The sequence below is a fragment of the Lycium barbarum genome, chromosome 9 (assembly GCF_019175385.1).
Source record: "Lycium barbarum isolate Lr01 chromosome 9, ASM1917538v2, whole genome shotgun sequence".
NCBI lineage: Eukaryota > Viridiplantae > Streptophyta > Magnoliopsida > Solanales > Solanaceae > Lycium > Lycium barbarum.
Genome location: NC_083345.1, coordinates 118,218,835 through 118,246,755, shown reverse-complemented (window position 1 = coordinate 118,246,755; position 27,921 = coordinate 118,218,835). Strand labels below are relative to the sequence as shown.

Here is a 27,921-nt window from a genome sequence, read left to right as displayed (position 1 = left end):
ATAGTGAGATAGAATCCATATTGAACAACCATACTTGGGAATTGGTTGATTTTCCTCCAGGGAATAAACCTTTAGGTTCCAAATGGATTTTCAAGCGGAAAATGAGAGTTGGTGGTACTATTGATAAATATAAGGCAAGACTAGTTGTTAAAGGTTTTAGACAACAAGAAGGTCTTGATTACTTTGATACATACTCGCTGATAACGAGGATTACATCTATTCGGGTGTTAGTAGCGTTAGCCGCCGTGTACGGTCTTGAAGTCCATCAAATGGATGTGAAAACAGTCTTCTTAAATAGAGAGTTGGAGGAAGAAATTTACATGAAACAACCCGAAGGGTTTGTAGTTCCAGGGAAAGAGAAGAAGGTGTGTCGACTTGTTAAGTCTCTTTACGGACTAAAACAAGCACCCAAACAGTGGCATGCAAAATTTGGCCATACGATGCTGTAAAATGGATTCAAGATAAATGAGTGTGATAAATGTGTCTACATTAAGAACACTCTGAACCATGTCGTCATTGTTTGTTTGTACGTGGATGATATGTTGATAATGAGTAACGACATTGCTAACATAAATGCTACTAAGCGCATGCTTGCTAGTAAGTTTGATATGAAAGACTTAGGAGTTGCCGATTTAATTTTGGGAATTAAAATCCATAAGACTCCTCAAGGTCTAGCATTGTCTCAATCTCATTATATTGAAAAGGTGCTTGAAAAGTTCAAGTATTTGGACTTTAAAGTTGCAAAGACGCCAATTGATATGAACCTTGCTCTTGCAAATAATAAAGGTGAAAGTCATTCTCAATTAGATTATGCTAGAGTGTTGGGAAGTTTGATGTATATTATTAACTATACGCGACCTGATATTGCGTGTGCTATAAGTAAACTGTTACACCTCGTAGTCTTGTACGTGAAATCTATTAGGCGTTAGTCGTTTGAGTCTAGACGAGGAGCATTTCCTAGGATATGGGAGATTGTATGCATCTATCTCATGGTTAAGAGGGTTTAAGTTCATATAATAAGCAATGGAGGAGTACTGCCAACTTAGCCACTATAAAAAGGGTTAAAACCCCATTTTCTCCATCATAATCTTCCAAAATAATCTAAAAAATTCAGCAAGGCAAGGGAGTCCTTATATCACATAGAAGTGAGGATTTTGAGCAAATTTCAAGCTACGGAATATTAATCGAGGCCCGGACAACGTGTAGTCACGATTATAATTTTGTTTTGTGTTGGAGTTAGCTTGGAAACAAGGTAAATATTGAAGATCTTGCTACTTTATTAAATATTAGGTATGAATCATTGAATCACTTTATTTATCAACATTTATTAAGGAATATTTACAAGAATAAAAGTTATAGTTGTTGTGTTGATGTTGTTGGCTTATGGATCGAAGTGTGATTAAAGATGTGTTTCTCAATATATAGGTTCGGGTGAAGGGAAAGCATCGGGGTAAGGAATTCTTTAAGTAGTGGCTTGACGGATAAGGTATGTAAGGTGTTCGTTTCCCTCTTTCTTTGGCATTAATCCAACTAGAATATAAACACAAGCGTTCCATAACAAATCCACTCTATTCCCATGCTTTGTATTTCAAATCTTAATGTCTTGTTATCTCATTTATTCTTGAAATATTATTTTACTCATCATCATCGATTACTCCTTTGGATTCGATACGAATTCCATAAGCTATTCGGAGGCTACCGACCTCGTGCCGCTCCAAAAGGCAAAGGTCGGATCATTGACTTCTCATCCAAAATAAGCTTCAGGAAATTGCGCTTTCCATCCGTATCGCGGGAGGAAAGCGAAAGGTCTCAAGACTTTGCGCTTTCCATCCGCATCGCGGAAGGAAAGCGGGAGGCCTCAGGACTTTGTGCTCTCGATTCGCATCGCGGAAGGAAAGCGGAGTCCTGCGCAGCCTTCCCGGTTCGGACCAACAATGGTATATACATATAAATAAATGTAATGCACTATTTTACTACACCATGCCGCGGTATAGTCGGACGGGCATGGCACGTAAATGCGCACACCATTGCAGTGGGCATGGCTAATGATGATAACACCGAGCCTTAATGGCCGGGCATGATTTTACACATATAATACCCAGCCTTAAGGCCGGGCATGGATACAAATTGGTATCAGAGCGGTTCAATCCTAGAGATGTCCATGATCCGTGTCCAGTAGAGTCCTGTGTATCGATATGTCGTGCACCATATCTATAGATAGGAGGCTACAGGACATTTAGGAAGATACTTTTCTTTATGATCTAGATCGTGCGATAGAGCCAAGTTAAGAATACAGCTAGCTAATCCTTCCGTGTTTAATTTTCAGCAATACCTCCGAGGAAGAAGAAAGTCAGTAGTATACTGGGCACTGCTGGGAAAGGCCCGAGCCGAGTACCGCCACTTGATTTAGGGCATAGCGAGGCTAAGAGCTCTACCCCCTCGCATGCTACCTCTACTACATCAGGTGCAGAAGAGAAAGATAGGGCTCTAGAGCCTCCGGCTCCTCAGCCTCCAGCTCCTCACTCCGTTGCTACAGAAAAGGACTTGCGAGATGCAGTCTAGTTATTGACTAGATTGGTGGCTGCTCAAACTCAGTGGCAAGCTGGCCTTTTGGATAGGGATGTTAGTTGCCGTGTACGTGATTTTTATACCTTGGACCCTCCGATGTTCACGGGGACAAACCCGAAGGATGACCCTCAGAATTTTATAGATCGAATGGGCCGCGCTTTGAGGGTAATGCATGCTTCTGACACAGAATCAGTGGTGCTAGCTTTTCATAGACTGTGGGATGTGGCCGCGGTATGGTATGAGTCTTGGCAGCAATCGCGAGGGTCGAACACCTCTAGTAGTATGGTCAGAATTCACCAATGCCTTTCTGGATCATTATCTGCCCGCTGAGGTTCGCAGAGCTAGGGATGATGAATTTCTATTGCTTCGCGATAATACTATGAGCATTCGGTAATATAGTTTTAAATTTAACTCCTTGGCTAGATACGCCTCGGCGATGGTAGCCTAAATGGAAGATAGGGTACATCGTTTTGTGACGAGACTTGGGCCTCACGTGATTAAGGATTGTATGACGGCTTCATTACAGAGTGGTATGGATATTGCTCGTATTCAAGTGTTTGCCCAACATTTGGAGGACCTTGAATGCCGATAGCGGACTGTGCAAGACCCGAGTAGGGGCAGTTATAAGCGGGCCAGGTGCGCGGGTTATTCAGGTGCTTATCAGGAAGATTATAGGCCCCATTCTTATAGAAGATCAGATCCTTCAGCGGTTAGTGCACCTTCCAGGTTCCAGAGGCAGCGTTATAATAGACCCACTTATTCTGGACCGAGTCGAAGTTCTAGAGCGTCAGCTCCTTCTTACAGAGGAGAATCTAGCCAGGCAAAGCCTCTCTTGCCTCGTTGTGACCAGTGCGGTAAAGGCCACTCTGGCCAGTGCCGCCAAGGTATGGGGGTATGCTATTACTATAGATAGCCTGGTCATGTTATAGGAAATTGTCCATCCCGTGGTAGAGGGGACCGGGCTCAGCCGACAAGTTCAATCGCAGGTTCTTCATCTTCTGTTCGCTCTCCTAAACAAGGTTCTTCTCCAGCCCCAGCAGCTAGAGGTAGGGGAAGAGGTCAGGTGTCTGCTTCTGGCAGCAACCAGAATCGTATTTATGCCCTTGCAGGACGGCTGGATCTTGAGTCGTCTCCAGATGTTGTGACTGGTATTTTATCCATTTATTCTTATGATGTCTATGCATTGATTGATCCGGGTTCCACGCTATCTTATATCACACCTTATCTTGTTGATAAGTTTGGTATAAAGCCTGAATCTTTGTCTAAGCCTTTCTTGGTTTCTTCTTCGGTAGGGGAACCTGTTATTGCAAGACGAATTTAGTGTAGATGTGTGGTTACGATATGTGGTTGTGAAACAGTTGCTGATCTAGTGGAGTTAGAAATGGTGGACTTTGACGCTATCATGGGAATAGATTGGCTAGCCTCTTGCTATGCCAATGTGGAATGTTGGTCCAAAACTGTGAAATTTCAGTTTCTGAATGAACCAGTTCTTAAATGGATAGGCAATACCCCTGCATCAAAGGGTAGGTTTATTTCCTACCTTAAGGCGCGAAAAATGATTTCCAAAGGTTATATTTATCATTTGGTTCGAGTTAGGAGCACTGAAGCTGAACCGCCAACTTTGCAATCCGTTCCTGTAGTTAACAAATTTCAGGATGTATTCCCTGATAAATTACCAGGCCTCCCTCCCGAAAAGGAAATTGAATTTATGATTGATGTGTATCCGGACACTCAACCCATCTCTATTCCTCCTTATCGTATGTCCCCCGCCGAGTTGCGCGAATTGAAGGTGCAATTGTAGGACTTGCTAGACAAGGGCTTCATTAGGCCTAGTACTTCTCCGTGGGGAGCACCGGTATTATTTGTGCGCAAGAAGGATGACTCGCTAAGAGTGTGTATTGACTACCGGCAGTTGAATAAGGTGACTATCAAGAACAAATATCCATTGCCTAGAATTGATGATTTGTTTGACCAGCTACAGGGTGCTAAATGTTTCTCGAAGATTAACTTAAGGTCAGGGTATCATAAGCTACGAGTAAAAGGGGAAGACATTCCGAAGACAACTTTCCAAGCGAGATATGGCATTTTGAATTCTTAGTCATGTCTTTCGGATTGACAAATGCTCCTGCGGCGTTTATGGCGCTAATGAACACCATATTCCGACCCTTCTTGGATATTTTTGTTATTGTATTCATTAACGACATCTTGGTATATTCTCATTCGGAGAGGGAACATGTTGATCACCTCCGAAAGGTGTTGCAAATATTACGAGATCAGAGGTTGTATGCCAAATTTTCCAAATGTGAATTTTGGCCAACTTTAGTGGCTTTTCTAGGCCATATTGTGTCCGATGAAGGTATTAAAGTCGATGATTGGAAGATTGAAGCCGTCAAGAATTGGCCCCGACCAACAACCGCTTCGGAAGTCCAAAGTTTCTTAGGTCTTGCAGGGTATTATTGACGATTTGTAGAGGGACTTTCTTCTATAGCAGCTCCCCTTACAAAATTAACTCAGAAGGGGGGCAAGTTTCAATGGTCAAAAGCGTGCGAGCGGAGTTTCGAGAAATTGAAAGATAAGTTGATATCTGTCCCTGTCTTCACCCTTCCAGAAGGCACCGAGGGTTACACTGTATACTGTAATGCGTCACGCATCGGCCTGGGATGTGTGTTTATGCAAAATGGTAAGGTGATTGGTTATGCCTCCCTATAACTACCAAAACATGAGCAAAATTATCCAACCCATGATCTAGAGCTGGCGACAGTGATTCACGCTCTAAAGATATGGCAACATTATTTATATGGAGTTCATGTCAATATCTATATGGACCATAAAAGTATTTAATATATATTTAGGCAAAAGGAATTGAATTTGAGGCAACGAAGATGGCTCGAATTGCTAAAGGATTACAATGCTGAGATTTTATATCATCTCGACAAAGCTAATGTTGTAGCTGATGCCCTAAGTCGCAAATCAATGGGAAGTCTAGTGTATGTGCCAACAGAAAAATTGAAAATGACCAAAGAACTTCATCGCTTAGCAAATTTGGGAGTTCACTTACTAGATTCGAAAGACACTGGAATTTCTTTACAGAATATATCGCAATCGACTCTTGCCTCAGATGTCAAGACTCAACAGTATGAAGATCCAATTTTAATTAACATTAAGGAAGGAGTGCAACAAAATAGGATCTCAGCCTTCGAACTGGATTCAAATGGGTTCCTCAAACATCGAGGTCGTTTGTGCGTTCTAAATTTAACTGGGCTTCGGGATAGGATCATGTCAGAATTTCATTCCTCTCGGTATTCAATTCATCCCGGGTATCAAGGGCTCAAGGGCTTTTACTGGTGAAATGATATGAAGAAAGATATGGCTAACTTTGTAGCTCAATGCCCCACTTGCCAATAGGAGATCGAGCATCAGAAACCCAGTGGCTTATTACAAGAAATAGAGATCCCAGCATGGAAGTGGGAAGTGATTAATATGGATTTTGTCACGGGGTTTCCCCGTTCTCACCGCAGATTCGATTCTATTTGGGTGATTGTTGATAGGTTAACTAAATCAACTCGTTTCTTGCCAGTAAGAACTACCTATACTGCTGAAGACTATGCTAAGCTATATCTTAAGGAGATTGTGCGCCTTCATGGCATTCCGCTGTCAATTATTTCAGACAGAGGCGCACAATTTACAGCAAAGTTCTGGAAATCTTTTTAGGAAGGTCTTGGTACTCGAGTAAATCTTAGTACGACTTTCCATCCGTAGTCAGACAGGCAAGCTGAGCGGACTATTCAGACCTTAAAAGATATGTTACGAGCTTGTGTACTGGATTTCCAAGGAAGTTGGGATGATCATTTGCCTTTGATAGAGTTTTCTTATATATAACAATATCTATCATGCCGGTATCAAAATGGCTCCATATGAAGCTCTTTATGGTGGGAAGTGTAGGTTTCCTGCCGGTTGGTTTGAAGTAGGAGAAGCAAACTTATTTGGGCCAGACCTTGTTCACCAGGCTATTGAAAAGGTAAAGCTTATTCAAGAACGATTGCGTACAACTCAGAGTCGTCAGAAATCTTATGCAAATGTACGAAGACGAGAATTAGAATTTCAGGTAGGTGAGTGGGTGTTTATGAAGATATCACCAATGAAAGGCATGATGCGGTTGGTAAGAAAGGGAAACTTAATCCCCGATATATCGGACCTTATAAGATCATCCGAAGGGTAGGCCAGGTGGCTTATGCAGTTGGAGCTTCCATCAGACCTACAAGCGATTCATCCAGTTTTCCATGTGTCCATGCTTAGGAAGTGTATAGGATATCCATATAAAAGTTACAGAAAATCTGACATATGAGGAAGAACCAATTGCTATTCTCGACAGACAAGTTTGCAGACTCCGAAATAAAAACGTGGCTTCAGTGAGGTTCTATGGAGGAGTAAAGATAGGGAAGAGATGACATGGGAAGTCGAAGCAGAAATGAAGTCCAAGTATCCCCATTTATTCCCCGTCACAGATGATACTACTCCGAAAGAATTCTTGCAAGGTTCTGCTACATCCGCAAATCACTTACAAGGTAAGAGTTATATTTAATCCCCCCTTGAGACTCAATAAGATGAGAAATATTATTCCAATCATCGTGTGACCGCGTGTTGTTGATACCCAATTTTGTCCCGCCTCTCCTCCGAAATACCTATTTACGCTTCTAATATTTTTGGCAAATTAAAAAAAAGGATATTTATATTTTACTGTAATTGTTAGCTTCTTATCAATACCGGCGTTTCGTTATTATTATTATTATTATTATTATTATTATTATTATTATTATTATTATTATTATTATTTTTATATTGTACCAGTACTATTATAATTCACATTTTTTATCTTTTCATCACTTTTTACCAGCTTACGCACACGCATCGCATTTATCTTCGCATAATTAAATAATAGTGTTTATTTACTGTGGACTTTCGAAATATTATTGCACGACTATTACGATGGCATATAATTTTATTATCTAAGCACTAATAATTGCATATTTTATATTAAATAATATTTTAACACACTTTAGTATAGAGTTATTTAAATAGGTCTTTTATTTAAATGTAGTAGCCCAATCAACCCATACTATTTTCGGACCAATTCATAAAATCAGCCTACATTTTCAATTTAACTGGCCACATTTTAAAATAACCAGCCCATATTTTAATACCCATCCCACATTTTAGCCAATTCAGCCCAAGTAATTACCCGACCCGGACAGCCCAATCTCTTTCCCGAAACCTAAATCCCTTCCCTTTTTTTTTTCTTTTCTTTCTTTCACCTTCCACCAGCCGCCTCCCCCACACTCTCTTCTCTCTCCCCTTCCCCGCTCCTCTCTTTCATCGTCATCGTCATATCTTCTCCACCACGCCCTGTCCCCCCACGCTCCTCTGTCACTTCCACTTCCTCTGCCATTTCCACCTTCCCCTGTCCCCCACGCTTCTGCCACCCCCATTTCATCCTGTTTCCCACGCTCCTCCTTCTCTCTTCCTTCAAACAGAGCGAAAAATCTATAAAGAGGGGGGAGTTGAATCGTTGAAGGGGAGGATTTTTGGAAAATCAAGGATCCCTTACCTAAATCAGATCAAACCGAAATAAAAAAAGAAAAACAAGATCTTGGACCCCAAAATTGCCTAAAATATATTAATCCTCAATAGTTGCAATATTTCTGGATATCGAGTCAAAAATTAAACCATTTTTTCTGTTGTTTTGCCCTTGGTATTTGTTTAGTTCGAGTGTATACGAATTCGGGATTCGTGGTGTTTTCGAGGTAGATCGAAGAATCCGAGGCCTCACTTCGCTGAACCCGAAGAAGGTAATTTCCCTTTTTCTTTTATTTTATGCTTAATCTTTGCTTTCTTTATCTTTGTTAGGTTTTAAATATGCTGATTAGTTGGATTAGCCTGATAAGCCCGTCTGTATGTTTGATGTTAATCCAGACCTAATTAGTTTTTGTGTGATATTTGAAGCATCGAGTTTGACTCTGCTTGTGTAATTACATATATTATGTGTGATGGATTGGATTCAGTTAATTCAAATGCATGAGTTAATCGTGCTAGTTGGTTTAAGTTTCACATCGTTGTATAAACCTGGACAATTAGTTAGTAGGATATTTTGAGCTCGCTTGAATGTTTGTTGTTAGGTCAGGCATGACTAATGGTTAAGTCTGTGATTGATTTCTGTTTGCTTCTAATTATAACACAAGATTGTTTAATGTAATTTAGTAATGACATAGTAATATTGAGGGCTAAAATTGTAACAAAGAGAAAGCATATCCAGTTTGTACTATGATAAGAATGACGGCTTGTGGATAAGATGAATAAATCTGGTTTAAAATTAGCATAAGGTAAAATTGATGTGTTGTTTGGAGTTATTAACATACATCAGTTTCAGTTCTTGGGCTGATTTATATGATCTTGAGGAAGTTAGATGTTGTTTCAGATTTAAACAATCTAAAGAAGTCTTTTGAAACATACTTAAAAGCAGCTTTCGAACTTCTTACTTCTACAGCCACCAGCTGTGGTTCCTGACTGTTGTAGACAGCAGTGTCATGCCCCAGTAACACTCTGCAAACTAAGCTATAATCTAAGCTACACTGGTCCTGCAGTTGCACATCATTTAGCAACCAACCTCCTGATCATCCTGGCCACCTTAAGTTATTTATGTCATCAGGAGCTTCTCCATGCTGCTTCTCTGTTTGACATTAATAGTAGTTCCCCTAAGATTTCTTTGATGAAAATATCTTCTTTACTATATGATAATGTCTCTTTAGTAATAGAATCTGGTTCTGAATCAAGTTGATGGAACTGTTGTGTATTCATATATATATATATATATATATATATATATATATATATATAACGAGCTTGGGTGTCTTCTCTCTTAGCCCGTTTAAATCTGGATGTGGAGCCTTTATAGGCATAATGTTGTATGCTATGAGAAGTCAGGCTCGGTTTAATGCGTAAAAGGTTTAGTTCAACTATGATTAAGCTTAAGTGCTTGACTTAGTTGTTTCTATTTGTTGTCTGAATACGCCCTTTGGCAGAAACCTTAAAATCTCTTTTTGGAACTAATGAAGGAACAATTTCTTTTAAGCATGTTGAAAGCTGCAGAAAAAGGGCATTACTATGCTTGATTGAGTTTCATATTTTAAAAGCTAACTCCTCTTTGGAAGTCTTATATTTGAGGAAGTGTGTTCACTTTGGATGATTAGTTAAAGACATGACTTAGTTAAAAAAATCAAATTTTGATGAGATTAGAGTAAATGAGATTGATATGGTCTGCCCAAAGCAATATGTGTGTGTGGATAAGCATGTATGTCTTTTTTTTTTTTAATCGTTTGGCTACACTTATGCCCCAAATACTCATGTTGACTTATCTTCGCATATTCCCTATCTGATTTTCTGTTTGTAGTATGATATGCCTCGAAGTATACATAGTATATGAACCTTAGTATACACCCAAGTATATACCAAGGTCGCATATCAGTGTATACCTTTCAGGTATACCAGGTATACTCTGAATATTTTGCCTTCTAGATCAATATGAAACATAATTTCATTTAGCATTTTTTTCTTTTTTCATGCTTGTCCTCTCCCTATTCCCTTCCGTTTTTTCAAATAGGCTTAAAGTACATAATTAACCAGTACCTGTGCACCTATCTGATTTCCTTTCTGGGGTTTGTGATATATAAATGATAGTCTAAAGTCATTGGTTGTTCTCATTTTAGAGCAACATAAATGGTGATGGTTGAGCTTGGAACTGAAAATGCCCATATCTGGTATAGAATGTTGATATTGAACCAATGTAGACTAATTCTGTTTGAAAAGACCGAGGAAAAGGATTTTAACCCTGAACCACATATTGAACTGTTTTTGTATCTATATGACTATAAATTACTTTATGTTAAAAAGTAATGGTTCAGCACCTGTTAGAATTATGCGTTTATGCTGAAACTCATTGTTCTCTTTCACCTTGGCTGCTGTTTTCTTTGTTATTCCTTGATATATTAAATCTTGTGTTCAAATAATGCATTACGTTGACTGAATTCAGAATGGGTACCATTAGACTAAAATCTGTTCCTTAGAGATGAATCATAAGCTGCTGGCAGGGGTGATATTGGATATAGTCATCAGTGTTTGCCTTGTTAATATGAAAATGTGGACTAAAATGGGACAAAATATTATAGATACCCCCCTAAGGCAGTCATTCTGTTGAATGTTTCCCCATAAAGTAATTCTCTGTATGTGAGGTTGCCAATTTCAATTTGGTTTATTTAGATTTTGTGCGTTTGTTGCAAGTATATTTCGGTTGAATTATGTATATGAATGTATATTCGAAGTATGTTCATGGAAAATACATCCTTATTAATGTATATACATAAGATATACCAAAATATACACAACATATACATAATCTATTGATTTGTTTTGAGCTTATATTTTACATGCTTGACCTTATTCATCTATTATATACTAATCCTTTTCTTTCATTTTTTTTATGCATGACTATCGCATACGAGTCCGAGAGACTTGTCTTCCTCCGCATTCGGAGTTGGGCTAAAAGCCCAACGTGACCTCTCTCCTGTCCAGTTCTGTCCGCAACAAAGAAAGAAATGAAATTCTGGGCTAAGCCCAATAGCAGCAGCCATCCACAGTCCATACTAAGAGAAGAGCAGTTCTGGGCCGAAGCCCAGTAGCCCACGAATTACAGCAACCCATTTCATCATATTTGCTCCTTTTATTTTATGCATTTAAGTTATATTGTCCGATTGCTACTCCACTTCGTGTTGGTTTTACTTAGCTTAGATGAATTATAAGGGGTATTAGTAAGGTTTAGTTTTAGTAATGGGTAATTTAGTTTAAGGAAGACTAACAATTAATTCCATAAGTTATTCTTTTCTTTTCACGTTTTATTTTGGAATAATTAATTTGCAAAATGGCATGATTATATATTTTAAGTAAAGGGAATCATATTTTATCATAAATGTTTCAAAACGTCACTGATACGCAAGTATAAACTCAAGTATATTTTATAGATAACTCTTCAAGTTTGAATCAATCATGCATATTTTTAGCTAAGCATAATTAATAAGAAATAATAAAAAGGAGAAAGAAAACTCACCTCCTTTTGAATCCTATCCAAAGTTCAAAATCGCAAAATCTTGTTTTTCAAAAGCTATTATTTATGGGTAAATTACCATATTTTCTACGAGTCCCATCTTTGAATAGCATTTACTATATTTTCATTTAAAGTCTAAGCAACATTTATAAGTCTTATTTTAAAGCAACGTTTAAAGTCCTCCTTTGTACCAATTACTATATTTTCCGTAAATCTTAAACTAACATTATTTTCCTTTAAAATATTAGCATATTTGTAAGCTATTTCTATAATTAGCCTTAATTAATTAACCTAAGTTTGGCCGGATAACCGTAGTTAACGGATTCTAAGGGATGCCTAACCCCTTCCCTTTAGGATAATAAAGAACCCTTACCTAGAATCACATTGGTTAAGCAGACTATTAACGGAGGTTTAGTTTTAACTTTACCTTAGTTAGCATTTAGGTGTCCTAATTCACCGTTAAATTAATTAGGTGGCGACTCCTTAAAATAAATAAAACAAATAGGAATCACCAATATGTTGTACTCCTAATTATAACTCGGTTAAAATGGGGTACGACACGTGTCATTGATTATTGTATCATGTTGGACTTGTGATTAGGACTTGTGACATGTAGGAGATTAGAGGTGCTCCAATTAATAGGGATACTTTACTAACGTTCCGTGGAAATTTTATTAACCCTCGGGTATCCGACATTCGAGGATGAATGTTTTTGAAGGGGGGGGGGGGGGGGGGGGGGGGGGGGGGGGGGGGAGAATGTTACACCGCGTAGTCTTGTACGTGAAATCTATTAGGAGTTAGTCGTTTGAGTCTAGACGAGGAGCACTTCCTAGGATATGGGAGATTGTATGCGTCTATCTCATGGTTACTAGGGTTTAGGTTCATATAATAAGCTATGGAGGAGTCTAGGACCAAGCAAATCAAGGAAAATAAGTTTGTCGAAAATTTTGAAATAGAATTTTGAGTCAACTTTGAAGGGGTATATCTCCATGTATATTAGGAGTTTTAAGGTGTTTAAAAATTCTAAAATGAAGTTCGTTGAGTCTAGTTTCTAATGCAATAAACCGCTCGTCGATAGGACATCGGAGTAGAGAATTATGGACGTTACAAACTGAGCTGACAAAGCAGAAACAAAGCTGCTACAGTACCACTACAGTGCTGCTACAGTACTGTCGACTTAGCCATTATAAAAAGGGTTAAAAACCCCCATTTTCTCCATCATAATCTTCTAAAATAATCCAGAAAATTCAGCAAGGCAAGGGAGTCCTTATATCACATAGAAGTGAGGATTTTGAGCAAATTTCAAGCTACAGAATATTAATCGAGGCCTGGACAACGTGTAGTCACGATTATAATTTCGTTTTGTGTTGGAGTTAGCTTGGAAACAAGGTAAATATTGAATATATTTCTACTTTAGTAAATATAAGGTATGAATCATTGAATCTCTTTCTTTATCAATATTGATTAAGGAATATTTACAAGAATAAAAGTTATAGTTGTTGTGTTGATGTTGTTGGCTTATGGATTGAGGTTTAAAGATAATTTTGGATGAAAATATGTATATTTATCTTGTAGAATATTGAGGATGTTATTGTTGATGTTGTTGGTATTGTCTGGGAATTGTTTTGGTATTTGGAGGAAGTCGATGATATAGGGGAGATGCTGCCCAAATTTTCGTAACCCAAATTAGACTTCCATAAATTAGTGCTTATAAGTTGATGGAAATATGATGAAAGTGTGATTCTCGATATATAGGTTCGGGTGAAGGGCAAGCATCAGGGTAAGGAATTCTTTAAGTGGTGGCTTGACGGATAAGGTATGTAAGGTGCTCGTTTCTCTCTTTCTTTGGTACGAATCCAACTAGAATATAAACACAAGCATTCCATAACAAATCCACTTTATTCCCATGCTTTGTATTTCAAATATTAATGTCTTGTTATTTCATTGATTCTTGAAATATTATTTTACTCATCATCATCGATTACTCCTTTGGACTCTATACCAATTCCATACGCCATTCGGAGGCTACCGACCTCATGCCGCTCCAAAAGGCAAAGGTCGGATCATTGACTTCTCGTCCAAAATAAGCTTCAGGACATTGCACTTTCCATCCGCATCGCGGGAGGTCTCAGGACTTTGCGCTTTCCATCCGCATCCCGGAAGGAAAGCGGGAGGGCTCAGGACTTTGCGCTTTCCATCCGCATCGCGGAAGGAAAGCGGAGTCCTGCGCAGCCTTCCCGGTTCGGACCAACAATGGTTAATACATATAAATAAATGTAATGCACTATTTTACTACACTGTGCCGCGCTATAGTCGGTCGGGCATGGCGTGTAAATGCGCACACCACTGCAGTGGGCATGTTATGATATTGCCCCGGACACGGGAGGCCCGAACGCGGGCTAATGATGATAACACCGAACCTTAATGGTCGGACATGATTTTACACATATAACACCGAGTCTTACGGCCAGGCATGGATACTATCTATTACGTGTGTATATATATATATATATATATAAATATAAGCATACCAATGATTTTATCATGCATAGTATCTTGTGCTACTTCCAGATGTTCGGTTTTCTTTTGCATTTATTAATGTTATATTATATCTTAATTATGGTGTTACCCTTCTGCCTTACATACTTAGTACCTTTATCCGTACTGACGTCCCATTGCACGGGAGCAACCACAATAGGATTTTTCAGCTTCAGCGGTGTTAGCTAGTACCACTACTCCGGACTTGCTATCTTTTGGTACTTTTCTGTTAGTATAATATATGTTCATATGTATACTCTTAGAAGCTCATGGACATTGTGGGATATGTAAATATTATGTATGGCCTTGTCGGCCTTGTTTTGGCTTCTTGATATTTTTCTGATAGCCTTGTCGGCTTTATGATATACTTTATGTTGTAGCGACCTTGCCGGTCCTCACATGTACATATGTGTTGAATTATCGAATATCTCTATGTTGGCCCTTTTCCGCGAGCAGATGTTCTTTGAGTTATGATATGTGATGTCTAAGTAACGGTTAAGTCAGGAGACTTTCGGCCTACTGGTCGGAGCCTGTCATACTCCTCGTTGGGGGTGTGACATAAACTAAGTCGCTACACTAGTAATCCTGACCAAAATCATTGGCTGGAAATGAAACGAGTTTGGGGGTATTTGAAACATACTCAAAACTTTGCTTTGCATTATAACAGGTATCCTGCAGTTATTGAAGGATAAGTGATGCAAATTGGATCACCGGTTCAACTGAAACAAAATCCACAAGTGGACACATTTTTACCATAGGTGAAGGAGCAGTGTCTTGGAAGTCATCCAAACACACATGTATCGCCCACTCTACAATGAAGTCTAAGTTCATAGCTTTAGACAAAGCCAGTGAAGAAGCTGAATGGCTCCGTAATTTCTTAGAAGACATTCCATTTTGGCCCAAACCGTTGGCTCCTATATGCATACATTGCGATAGCCAAACGACAATAGGAAGAGCCGGGAGCGTTATGTACAACGGAAAGTCTCGCCACATACGACGAAGACATAGTACCGTTAGACAACTACTATCTAGTGGAATTATTACAATTGACTATGTTATGTCCAGAGATAATGTGTCAGATCCACTAACTAAAGGCCTAACTAGAGAGGTGGTTGAATGATCATCGAGGGGAATAGGACTATGGTTGAGGACAAGTCATCGTGGCGGTAACTCTACCTAGAAGACTGGAGATCCCAATATCTAGGTTCAAGAGATCAAACAAAGTCATTGATAACGGTTCAACATTGTTACAATAACTTTTTGGTTCATTCTCGTGATGAGACAATGTTCAGTACCAGGATAAAACATTAAGGCTTTTTAATGGTTTCTAAGTTTGATACAGGGTATATCAGATAGTGTATCTACGGGATGACACATTTAGGAATCACCTATGTAAGTGTGAAGTGTAAGCCGCTTCAAGGAGAATTCTATAAAGCCAATTCTCTACGCACTTTTCAACCAGGCAGTGTTCATGGCTGAAACGAACAAAACAATGAGAACCGAAGACGGTTAAAGGGTTAATTGTGTGACATGTGGTTGTCTAGGTATACACCAAATCTCAACGGTTCAAATATTGACCGAGTATATCTGATATATGTTCACTACGGAAAGTTCAAAGAGAAATCTACTTATCCAGATGCGATTAATCCTTGCTTACGAATCATACAGTTTTTTTTTGTAATGCATGTTTTTCATCATATAGCCATTCCCCATTTATGTGGGGGATTGTTAAAGCTAGTTAATGATTAAAGCTAGCTAAGTTGGTGTGAATGAGAAATGGAGAAAAAAAGACAATGGAAGGAAAATAAAGTTTAGAGCAAAGTTCCTTTGAAAAGGAGCTTTGTACCACATTGGTGGTAGAAATGAAAAGTTATGTGCTTATATTAGAAAAAAAAATTTCTAGATCTTAAAGGGTTGAGAAGAGGGACTCCCCTCGCGCCGTCGTCGTCGCTCGGCTCGGATTTGGATTTGGATTTGGATTTGGATTTGGTCAAATGATTAATTGATAATCTTTTTGGACCAAATTTATTTAACTTCAATATTCATTTTCTGAAATTATTTTTTATTTCTGGGGGAAAATATTAATTGGTAATTAATTAAATTTCGCGGAATAAATCCCAACGTTCTTATTTTTTCGAAAAAGGCAAGGCCTTTCTGAACAGCCACCAAACCTGTTCTGAACAGGTATGTTTCGCGGCTATATAAACTGAGGCAATGCCTCATTTTTCAACTACTGAAAATTTTTCTGCATAGAAAATTCTGCATTCTTTTCCTGAAATAAAACTATTGAGTCTGTGTGTGGTTCGTTGCCTAATTTGAGTTCGTCGAAGTCGTAGGCGTTTGAGGTACCGCCACTCCTGCGACAGATATATCCTTTTTTTCCTGGGAGGAAATAATCCATAACCTTGGGTACAATGAGGGGATTGAATTCCTTAAGGACACACCGTGAATTCTGTGGTCTCGGATATTTCTTAGTTTCTGAAATTTTTCTAACTTTACACAGTTTCTGTTTTTTCCTACTTTCTGGTTTTTCCAGTTTCCGGTTGTTGTTTCCTACGGTTCTGAACACAGTTTTACCAACACATATGTCAAGAGCTGTAATACTTTTAGGAAAATATCGGCTATTTCTTTAGTAACTAAGGATTCCTTGCTACAAACTCTTCTGGTCATATATCGCAATGCGTATCCTTTGTATGATGCTTTTTGTAATTATATAATATATGTTCTATCGTTTCTACCAAAAAAAGAAAAACTTAAATTCATGATAACCCATTGGATTATAAAATTAAAATAATTGATGGTTTTACTGAGAATTTATTTCAAATTAGCATAAATAATAATTTGCCATTATTTCTTAACATGCCAATTTCCATAATTCGGTATTTATATACTAGTAATTTTTAATTTAACTACTAATTTTGATAACTTTCGAATGTTAGATGATTAAATTTAAAAAAAAAGATATAATAATCTAACATAGAATAGATCGGGATCGGGTTGCACGCGTAACATGGGATCGGATTGCACGCCGCTACATACGTATCTATGGATCAGGTTGCACGCCGCAACATGGGATCGGGTCGCGAGTACCCCATGGGTCATGACTATGACGCAAAGCCCGTAGCATATTTCCCTTGTTTCTCTTCATGTTTTATGTGCTATGTACCTATGTGTAACGATCTATTTGGTTGTCTAGGTATTTTATCCTTTTACCCCTGTTGACCCTTCCCCTAGCCTCATTAGAGCCTTGTTTGATTTTTGAGGAAATTAGAAGTTCTAAGTTGAATATGTGAAACCTTTGATCAATAGTTGACTTTTGGATAAACTGACCTTTTTATGATTTTTGCCGATTCCATTAGGTCCAGAAGGTCGTCTATAATTTGGTAGGATATTGGTTCGGTTCCCAAGGCACTCGGGGGTATTTTGGTCCTTTGTTTGGAAACTTATTTTTGGGCTTTTGGGGGTTGACTGAGTCAAGATGACCTCTGTTGAGAATTCCAAGGGTACGGGTGAGTTCGTAGCGTGTTTACATTGACATGCACATTTGGTTTTTATCTGGGAGGTCTCGGATGGATGTGGGTTTTGGGTTGAGCTTAGTGAAAACTAGGATTTTCTGGTTTCCTGGTGTGCCGCTGATGAGGAGGTTTGGCCGCATCTGCGGGCCAGCTTCTGCGAGGCCTGGTCTACAGATGCGATATTGTGCTGAGTCGGGTATTTCTGCATCTGCGAGATTTCTTCTGTAGGCGCGGTATAACACTTGCGAAGGTTTTTCCGCATCGACGAGGTGCCAAGTCATTTAATGAGTCCGCTTCTGCGAACATATCTTTGCGGAAGCGAGTTCGCATCTGCGGGCACGGGTTCTGCAGAGGCTGAAATCACTGTTTTAGATTTCTTAAATTCCCTAATCCGAACCCATTTGCCTCATTCACTAAATTGAAAACCTAGAAAGAGATAGGAGGCGATTTGAGGAAGTTTGGGGGGGGGGGGGGGGGGGGGGGGGGGGGATTCTTCCTTGGGTAAACTTCTTTTACTCTCCTTGTGTTTTATTTATAGTTTAAATATGGAAATGCTACTAATATTACGGTTTTAGTTGGGGAAGATTGAGTTATAAACCCTAGTGACGATTTTATGAGTTTTGTTAATCTAAATGTGTTTTGTTGGGAAATATTGTTGAATCTAGTCATGGGATCATTGGGGTACTTGTTGCTAAGCTTGAATCCCTCTTTTTTATGTAAGAATTTGATTATGAGAAATTAGGGGTTTCTCTAAAATTAGGAATTTCAATTAATGACGAAATCGATGCTAAATTGGTACTAGTTGGTGATGATATTAGGTGTTTGACTTCCTAATCTTGATAAACCTTTTTCAAACTTGAAATTTCTATTTTTGCCCTTGTGGGCCTGGGTTTCCCTTCTTAAAGGTTGTTTCTAATTCGAATAATTTTATGGTAATATGTGAATCATTAGCCTATTATACTAGGTGTGTACATGGACTGAGTTGGTTCGGATTTTTCAAATACCAAACCAAACCAATTGCATCAGGTTTTTAAATTTATAAACCAAACCAAACCAATAAAATCCGGGTTTTTCAACTTCGGGTTTTCTTGGGTCATTCGGTTTTTTTCGAAAAATTCTTCATACAAAACATATGACTTTTACTTCAAATATTTCTTTAGTCATAGTAAGATACAACTATATAACTAAGGTGTTTCTTAAGAAAATAAACAAAGTGTGAGATGAGTGATGACATTGTATTAAAATATTCAATAAAAAAAATCAGTTAAAATAAATATTGTTAATTAATAAGCCATAAAGAAAATGACTTTAATCTAAATACTGAGTATGCTAAAATAAGTACAGCTAATAAGTATACATTACGTGACAAAGAAAAAAATTAAGCTATTTATTTTTATACTCTAAACCAATTATGCAAAACTAAAGAATAGATATCCAAAATTTCTGCCATTCCTAGTATTAGAATTGAATTTCTTTTGTTAGCATTAGTGTTGAGTTGGTTTTGATTTGGACTTTATTTGAGTTACTAAAATCTATGGGATATAAAACTTATTGGCATTCACAATTGTAAGTTCAAGCTTAAATAAATATGATAAAAGACAAAAAATTATGAAAAAATTTAAGAAATATTAACAAATTACATTACAAATAGATATTTTTATGTATAAAATATTTTTAAAATCGAATACACGTAATGTCGGGTCGGTTTGGTTCGGTTTGACTTTTTTTAGCTAAAACCAAACCAAACCAATTATGATCGAGTTTTTTTTTTCAACACCAAACCAAGTCAAACCAAACCACTAGTCGGGATTTTTTCTCGGGTTATCGGTTTGGTGCAGTTTGTCGGTTTGCTTTGTACACCCCTATTGCCTGCGAGTACTAGTTGTTGTACTCATATTACACTTGTTGCATCGTTTTGGGTGCAGATACTGCTCCGTGTTCTAGCTGTGGGCCTCCGAGTTTCAGGGTGAGTCATCATATCCTATTAGCAACCCTGAATCTCCCTCTATCTTACTTCCTTCTTTTCTTTCTTTTGTGACAGTTGTTACTATTCAATATTCAAGGATTTGTAATAATATTTAGATGCTCTTGTACAAATCGGACCAGGTTTTGGGAATCATAAAACCTTAGTATTTCTCCGTACTTATTTATAATATTAAGAATGTTAGTAGTATTTGATGTATTTAACTTCCACAATTTCTTTCTTAAATTTATGATTAATATGAGAATGGTTCGCCTACCGGAGGGATAGTGTAGCTGCCATCATGATCCGTGAAATGAGTCGTGACAAAAGCTACTTGTGATATTATTGGAATTTTGTTTAGAACCTAAATGAAATAGGATTAGGCAAACGATATTGATATCGTTAGAGTGAATTGAAAACCCACATTTGTAACTTGGACCTGCACTAAAAGATAAAAGAAGTACTCAGTTTGTAAATGCTCTGAGAAAAAAAATGTTTTTTAAGATGAGAATAAAAAGATCTTTCCCTAAAAACCAAAGTTTTCAAATAGTTTTTTATTTAAAGAAATGTTACTCCAAAAAAGATTTTAAAGACGTTCTTTCCTCAGTTTTGTTTAGGATTTTTCAGCCCATATAAACAAAAGGGACTCTAAATTGTTTAGAGTTTGGAAGAAGGGTTTGGACTAAATGAGGTTGACCTAGATTTACAAAGAAAAAGAAGTAATTTAGCTTTCCAAATGATTTTCTACAAAAAATGTATAAACGTGGTTGAAATCATGACTATTTTAAAGAACAATAAACTTGAACTTTTATCTCAAAACTAATCTAAACAAATAATATTACATCACTTTGGACCAAATTAAGTAGAACTCTATTTGAGGAAACTTTGAGTGTGTTTTTGTTTGAGAAAGTGAAAAAATGAGATTATTTAAACTCTTTTTTGTGATTCCAACTTAAATGAAAAATGAAAGGATTTTACTTAGACTCATTTCTTTGATATGCCATGTGTTACGATTCACTTTTGCGCGAGGCATAAAAGCTACTTCATAATTGTGGACTCCGTTTGGATTTACTATTTTTTCGAGTTGCTGCTTAATTTTATTTATGAAAATTAGGAAAATCAATTTTAAGGTTATTTGATAAAAACCATTTTATTATCAGAATTCAGGTAAGGGTTCAGATGATTCCCCGAGGAAAGTGTTAGGCACCCTAGTATTAAGAATCCGCTTAATGCGGTCGACCTTCGAATTTTGAAAGTGTGGCTTTAGTAAATACTTGCTTGAAAATGTGTTTAAAATGATGTATGTATAAAAGTCATGGCATATCAAAAAGGAAAATGATTTTATGAAAATAAAGTTCCTCTTATTTTTTTTTGTCAAAAGAGTGGAATATTTTGGAAATTCAAATAAGGACTTGAATAGTTTTATTTCACCTTTCACACCAAAACACACTCAAGATTTCTCTTATGTAGAGTTCCAATTGATTTAATCTAAAGTGTTATAATCTTATATATCCATATAAGTTTAAAAAAAAAAAAAAACGGTTCAAGTACATGTCCTTTGTTCGATATGCCATGAGTTTAACAAAATTCAAATAAGACTTGTACTTTTTGAAAATAAAGTTTTTAAGATAAGTGTCACGTATTTTCCCTAAAAAATGTAGATCAACCCTATCCTTAAGGAAAAATGACCTAATAAGACCTGTTTAAAATTCTATATTACAAAACATAAGGATATTTTTCCTTATTTACAAAACATACCAACAAAATTATAAAGTATATCAGATTTGGACTTAATGGGATACCCACGATTTAGGCTTTTTTTAAGGAAGAAAATCTAATTTTAAATATGGACTTAATTCTAAGATAGTTACCATTCCAACTTCTTCTTCTTTTTAAAAATATTTCTCTCTCTCTCTCTCTCTCTCTCTCTCCCTCCCCCCCCCCCCCCCCCCTATGATAGACACCATTTTCATACCTATAATCCATCTTTTCTCCTAACATGAATTTTCAAACCAATATTACAAAATATTCTTGTGTATTAATTGTATATAAAAATTGCTTTGTATCGTTTTGAGATACATATGATCATTGCGTGTTTTGAAAATCTATATAAATTAGATAAACTGTAGTTTAAAAAATGTTGAAACCTAATACATGTATGAAATGCGTATGGAGTCTGCTATATGTCATTTTTTAGATATACGCGGCACAATGTATATGAAATTCGATATCAATTAGTCTTAAAAATATTGGAAACTGATATGTGTATGAAATGTGGATGGAATTGGGTTTGTATCAATCAGAAAACTTATTATACATATATGCTTTCTCATAATCTATACATACTTTGATTAGATTTTATACAATTTATATGCACTTTATCATAATCACAATATACATACAACTTTTATACATATTTCATACATAGAAATTATAACGAGTACTACATTTATACATAATAAATTATACATATTGCATACAAAAATTAATATATATTTATTTTCTAGTGTATGAACTTTATATGGAATCTGGTTTGTATCAATTACAAGTTTATTATACATATTTTTCTCAAAATTTATACATACTTTGATTAGATTTTATACAATTTATATGTACTTTATAATAATCAAAATACACATACAATTTTTATACATATTTCATATATAAAAATATAAGAATCTATACAGTTATACATATTGCATACGAAAATTATACATCTATGTTTTTTGGTGTATGAACTTTGTACATAAAAATTACCGATTATAATGGACTTTTTGAGTAAAAGTTGGAGAAAATTAGGTAACAATATCTCTTAATTTTAAATGGGGAGAGAAAAGTGGATGAAATAAGGAAGCAAAAGTTAGAGAAAATCAGGGAACTACATCTCTAAATTTTGAATGGAGAGAAGAGTGGATAATTCATATAGATTTTATTTTATTGATATATTTTGTAAACTGAAAAATATCGCCATGTTCTGTAAATATACCCTCTTACCATATACATATAGGTTTTTTGCCCTTGTCTAAATCCTTCATCAGAACCCAATTTAAAGTAAAAATTCCTCCTTTTGTGTATTTAAGTTATATGGGCCAAGGCCCAAAACTGTTTTGAGGCCAATTTAAACCCCTTGTACATTTTTTTCTTTCAAAAACAAAACCTTTTTCTTTGAATGAAATATTCTCAGATTCTTTTACGTCATAACTTATGAGTTTGAAAAGTTGGGTTTCAAAATAAAAGGGAGTCATCTCATTTCCATTTCTTAAAAGGAAGCATTTTTATCATTTTTTGTTTATAAAGTAAGTACCCCTTTATCTTCTTCCGTTGGGCCCAAATTTTATAAACATTGGTTTCCTATTCATTCTAACCATTTCAGCATCGTTTGCCTATACAGATTTCAACCAACGTTCTAACGGGTTTCAATAACATATCAGCGTGTTTTTACATCAATGCACAGATAATACAAATAAACAAGATAAATAAATAAAAAGGGGAGGGTAGAGAGTGACTTGGGCTTTTGGCCCCAGATCACTAATGGACCGATTTTGCCGCAATTCCACTCCTATTTAAATAGGAGTGGATCTTCTCTTCGCTCTTTCGGTTCTTCGTCGAAAGTCCCAAAACTCCAAATATCCAATTCTTTTACTCTGTCTTCATAAGCTTTGCTCTACTGTTTCGCTAGTCAAATTATGTGCCACCCTATGGTTGACATCTATAAATATAAACAATTGTTTTTTCTTCAGACTCATATCGGAATCCTTGAGAGTTTTGATTACGAAAGCTCATACTTATGTTTTTTAGCTCATACTTATATTTTTTAGTTTGGCAAAAGAAATTTCATTCATGTCGCGGTTGCAAACTAGTGGCTTGTCAGCCATTCTAGTTGCCTTGCCAAACCCATGTTGATTTCTACCTTGTGATTTTATTATAAGTTCATCCTCGCCTTTAATCGAAGTGCCTAGCCGAGGGACAACCTTGGCCGTGGCCTCAAATTCGTTTCTCATCAGCCTTAGCACCTGTTCAAATCAGTAAAATATCTGAAGTGCAGCAGCTGTTTGAGGCAGCGTTTTTTTTTTTTTTTTTTTTTCACGAAACGCAGCAGCAAAATGTGGCAGCAATTCAGCCCGAAATATAGCAGTGGTTCAGCTCAAATTGTAGCAGCAATTCAGCTGTTCTTTAAAGGAAATAGCTCAATCAATAATGTAGTATTTGCTCCTCTGGTGATACCGCATCAATATGCAGCCCCAACTGGCTCAAAATTTCAAGTGCAGCAACGACGTGAGAGCATCTAAAGTTTGTGCAGCCACAATAGCTCACAAGTACAACAGAAATGGCTCAAAGTTGCAGCAGTAAAGCAGGAATTTGTCCCTGAAAATGCAGCAGCTATAGTTACACACCAATATGTAGTCACGAAAGGGCTCACAATGCAATAGAGATGGACTCAGAGGTGCGGCAGCAAAGCATCGATTCATCTCACGCAGTAGCTCGAGGACAATTGGGATTTGAAGATTCCCCCCAAGTCATGTTAAGGAAAAGAGGGAGTAAAGAACTTAAAAATGAAACTAAATATTCTCATTTAAACAAGATTGGAACTAAGACCAACTTATATGAAAATTAAACAAAATTGCAAGAATGAAATACTAAAGCAAAAACAAGACATCTAACTTAAAACTAATTGAGACTAAACTAATCAACACAAAACTTGAAATGTACAGAACTGAAAACACCAAGACAAGGAAGAAAATTACCTTTTCGCCGAGCAGTGACGGGAGCGACGAGAGTCGAGGACTTTCCTTTCACCCGATTAGACTTCCGAGAGACCAAAAAATTTAATTTGAACGAGAACTTCCTCGAAAAACTCAAGTTTGTTGGTTTGTTTGGATGAAAATGAAGGAAAAGAAAGGCTTTTAGGGAAATTAAAGAGTGATGGGTTGGTCGGACGTTTATTGAAGTGGGATTTAGACCATTTGTTAAGAAATTAAAAGTATTAAATCGAAGCTGGTTATTTTGTGCAAATGTGGATTTGATTTTATTTAAAACGTAGCCAACATTATTTCAATCGTAGCGACAATTGATGTAGAAAACCAATTAAATGGTTCAATTGTTACCAAATTAAAGTAATTGTAATTAAAGCTAAATTGATGTAAAACTTGAGATTTAATTAATCAAACTTCCTGATTTAACAGTGTAGAATATTTATCAACTAATCACTGCTTGGTCCAAACAATTAATTAGACAATTGTCTTCACTATCTTGACTTTAAATTCTTATAAATACGTTTTAAAAATCATAATAATTATGTAAAATTATGCAGACAACATATAATAATATACTCGATGTAAAGTATCACCGGAAAATTTTTGTAAAATCTTTTTATCTTTAAAAGGTGTATATTTCACTTCGTTTGTAATATAAGAAGTTCGACTAATTAAATAAATTTATGGAGGGGAAAATTGGGTGTCAACACTTGAACAAGACTTTATATATACACTCTCTAAACACTATTTTAAGCAAATATTTACTCAAGCCACATTTCTAGAACTTGTTGGTCAACCGCATTATGCGGATTTCTTAATACCGAGGTGCCTAATACATCTCCCTGGGAATCACCTGAACCCTTTCCGAAACTCTGGTACTAAAAGGTTTTTTTCTTAAATAACCTTAAAATTGGTTTCCTCATTTCCATAAATTAATTAGGTAACGATGTTGACACCTAATTTTTGACCTCCCGTAATTTGTTTTAATTATTCAGAGTCCTTGGATAACAAATGAAATAAGCTGTGCAATTTAAAGGGTCTAAATGATTTTTATAAAATTATTCAGGCCAATATTTTACCTCTTTAAATTGATAAAGAGACTTTCAGGACATTAAAATTATGTAAAAATTAATTGATATTTTATGACATTTATGGAGTATTTTATTTGGGTTGACTTAAAGCAAAACAATTTTGAATAATTATTTAATTAATTGTTGAATCAAGGAAAAATCAGATTAATAAATGATTTATTCTATTTTTGTCCAAGGTAATTTGAGTAGTTAAAGGAATTGACCATTTTACCCCTCAACCTTTGATTCTGTTTGTTTGCATAGTTGTTTAATTAATAAATTATTTTGGTAATTAGTTTGGTTAATTAGAGGGGTCATTTTGCAAATTTAGCCTCTTAGTGGCTTTAATTGAGATGACCAAGTCCATGGGCAAATCAATTGAGGTCATTAGCGCACATTAGCTTTAATCGGTTAATCAGTACTAAAATAAGGCTATATTTGAAATAATTAATTAGATTAAGATTAGTCAAGCATATTTTTGCAATTAGCTAGATAAAAGGTTGTAATTGTAACAATCATTTATTTTTAAAGCCAGTTGAGGCCATATCTGCGAAAATAAATTTATTAGTCCTGTTTTAAATTTAACTACATCTTAATTTGACCAGATTTATTTACTAAGATCACCAATTGGTTGTTTTGAGTGTTTTCCTATTTTATTAAAATACCCACCCTGCCCCTACATATACGTATACACTTAATATACGCATTGTATACAAAAGACCCCTCCCCTCCCCCTTTAATTTTATTAAATGGCTGAACCCAAGCCCAACAGCCCAGACCTGGCCCAAGGCGGCATATAATACTCCCCTGCCTCAGCCAAATGACCCTTAAAGGGGCAATTCCTCTTTTCTAAAGGCTAGGGTTCAAAACCCTAGCCGCCACCCTACTCCATCCCCTACTGCAATGTCCCATCGCCACTTGAGCGTGAACAGAGCTCGGTGTGGTGGAAAGGACGGAGCATTTATTGCTCCCATCCTTCTTTATGCTTTCTTTTCCACAAAATCTGACCAAACGCCCTTTTAAGTGTCACGACCCAACCGGAGGGCCATGACAGGCACCCGGAGCTAACCCACCAGGCACCTCTCATCATACTTCCTTAATCATAACTAGGTGAGCCACATAGCCTACTCATGATTCCTGTGCGTCAATAATAAAAATATTATCAGGAAAAAACACTTTTATATCAACATCATTAATCATGTCCATATATATATATACACAAGCCGACTAGGCTAACAAAATGATATACAAAATATGAGCTGACAAGGCTAAGAGACATCTAGTTATACACAAATGTCTACGAGCCTCTAGAAAGAGTATGTAACATCATAAAGACGGGACAGGGCCCCGCTATGCCCATATATATACACAAAGAATAGTACCAACAGCCGCAACTCCGAATCAAATGGAGCTCCTCTAAGCAGTCTCTGGATAAGCAGCCTAAGGATCAAATCTGTCTCCTTGTCTACCTGCGGGCATGATGCAGCGTCCATAAACAAAAGAACGTCAGTACGAACAATGTACTGAGTATGTAAGGCATAAGCAGTAAGATAATAATAGCATGAAGGACAGCATGAGATAGAAGAGCCATGAGATAGGAGAACTATATATACCTCTTGAGACGTTCATCATATTTACTTACCCTTTTTCTAATGGAACCTTCCATACATACGCATACATATATAGTAGTACCATACCCGACCATAGAGATTCGGTGTCACACATACCCGGCCATAGCAAGACTCGGTGTTGTCCATACCCAACTGTAGTGGTGCGCACGCAATAGATATCATACCCGGCCATATAAGGTCGCTGGTACATAATAGCCAGTCATATATATACCTAGGAGTACATAAGTGTCATCAACATCATCATCATCATATCTATATCTTTCTTTAGAGGGTCAACTATCATAGGATGGAACCAATGATATCATGAGAGTGTCAAGAACTAAGAGCTTTAATAATTCTAGGAATGAAGTCATTATGGAAGACATTATGAATTTCACGTGAAGGTATACAACAATGGGATCATGCCTTAAGAAAGAAGGGTTGGCCTTACATACCTTTACGTCTTCTTAACTACTTAACGTTCTTCTCCAAAGTCCGGAAAAAATATACATTTGAGGATTCATACCAAGGTTAGGTCTTAAAGACACTCTTAAATTCAAACTAGTATAATTCAGGAGCTAGCGAAAATTGGGTAGAATTTCCTCTATTTCATCGACTTCCATCATATTACGAAACAAATTCCAAACAACCATAACAATATCCACAATATCATAATCAAGTAATTACATTTCATTAAGTCTCAAAATTCATTCTCATAATCAATTTATATCAACAACTTCACATCAACCCTT

At 36.6% G+C, this 27,921-nt stretch overlaps 1 protein-coding gene and 1 long non-coding RNA gene across 2 annotated transcripts; one reads left to right on the top strand and one right to left on the bottom strand.

The window, feature by feature from the left end:
- The first annotated feature begins 2,806 nt into the window (after positions 1-2,806).
- On the top strand, positions 2,807-3,889 carry LOC132612247 (uncharacterized). The gene is made up of 3 exons (XM_060326553.1): positions 2,807-2,958; positions 3,259-3,452; positions 3,498-3,889. Exons 1-3 carry the CDS (start codon positions 2,807-2,809, stop codon positions 3,887-3,889), a joined length of 738 nt encoding a protein of 245 aa, XP_060182536.1.
- A 19,256-nt stretch (positions 3,890-23,145) lies between these two features.
- LOC132612351 (uncharacterized) lies at positions 23,146-24,724 on the bottom strand. The gene is made up of 2 exons (XR_009571720.1): positions 24,481-24,724; positions 23,146-24,100 (listed from the first exon to the last, which is right to left on the bottom strand). It is a non-coding gene; the product is annotated as an uncharacterized LOC132612351 (long non-coding RNA).
- Between the last annotated feature and the right edge of the window lie 3,197 nt (positions 24,725-27,921).

What these genes read in the sequence shown, in the direction of transcription:
- LOC132612247 (XM_060326553.1), top strand. Translation starts at nt 2,807, where the DNA reads ATGAGTCTTGGCAGCAATCGCGAGGGTCGAACACCTCTAGTAGTATGG. An exon ending in GATAATACTATGAGCATTCG is followed by an intron (nt 2,959 to 3,258) that starts GTAATATAGTTT and finishes CCATTCTTATAG; the next exon opens with AAGATCAGATCCTTCAGCGG. An exon ending in CTCTGGCCAGTGCCGCCAAG is followed by an intron (nt 3,453 to 3,497) that starts GTATGGGGGTAT and finishes GTCATGTTATAG; the next exon opens with GAAATTGTCCATCCCGTGGT.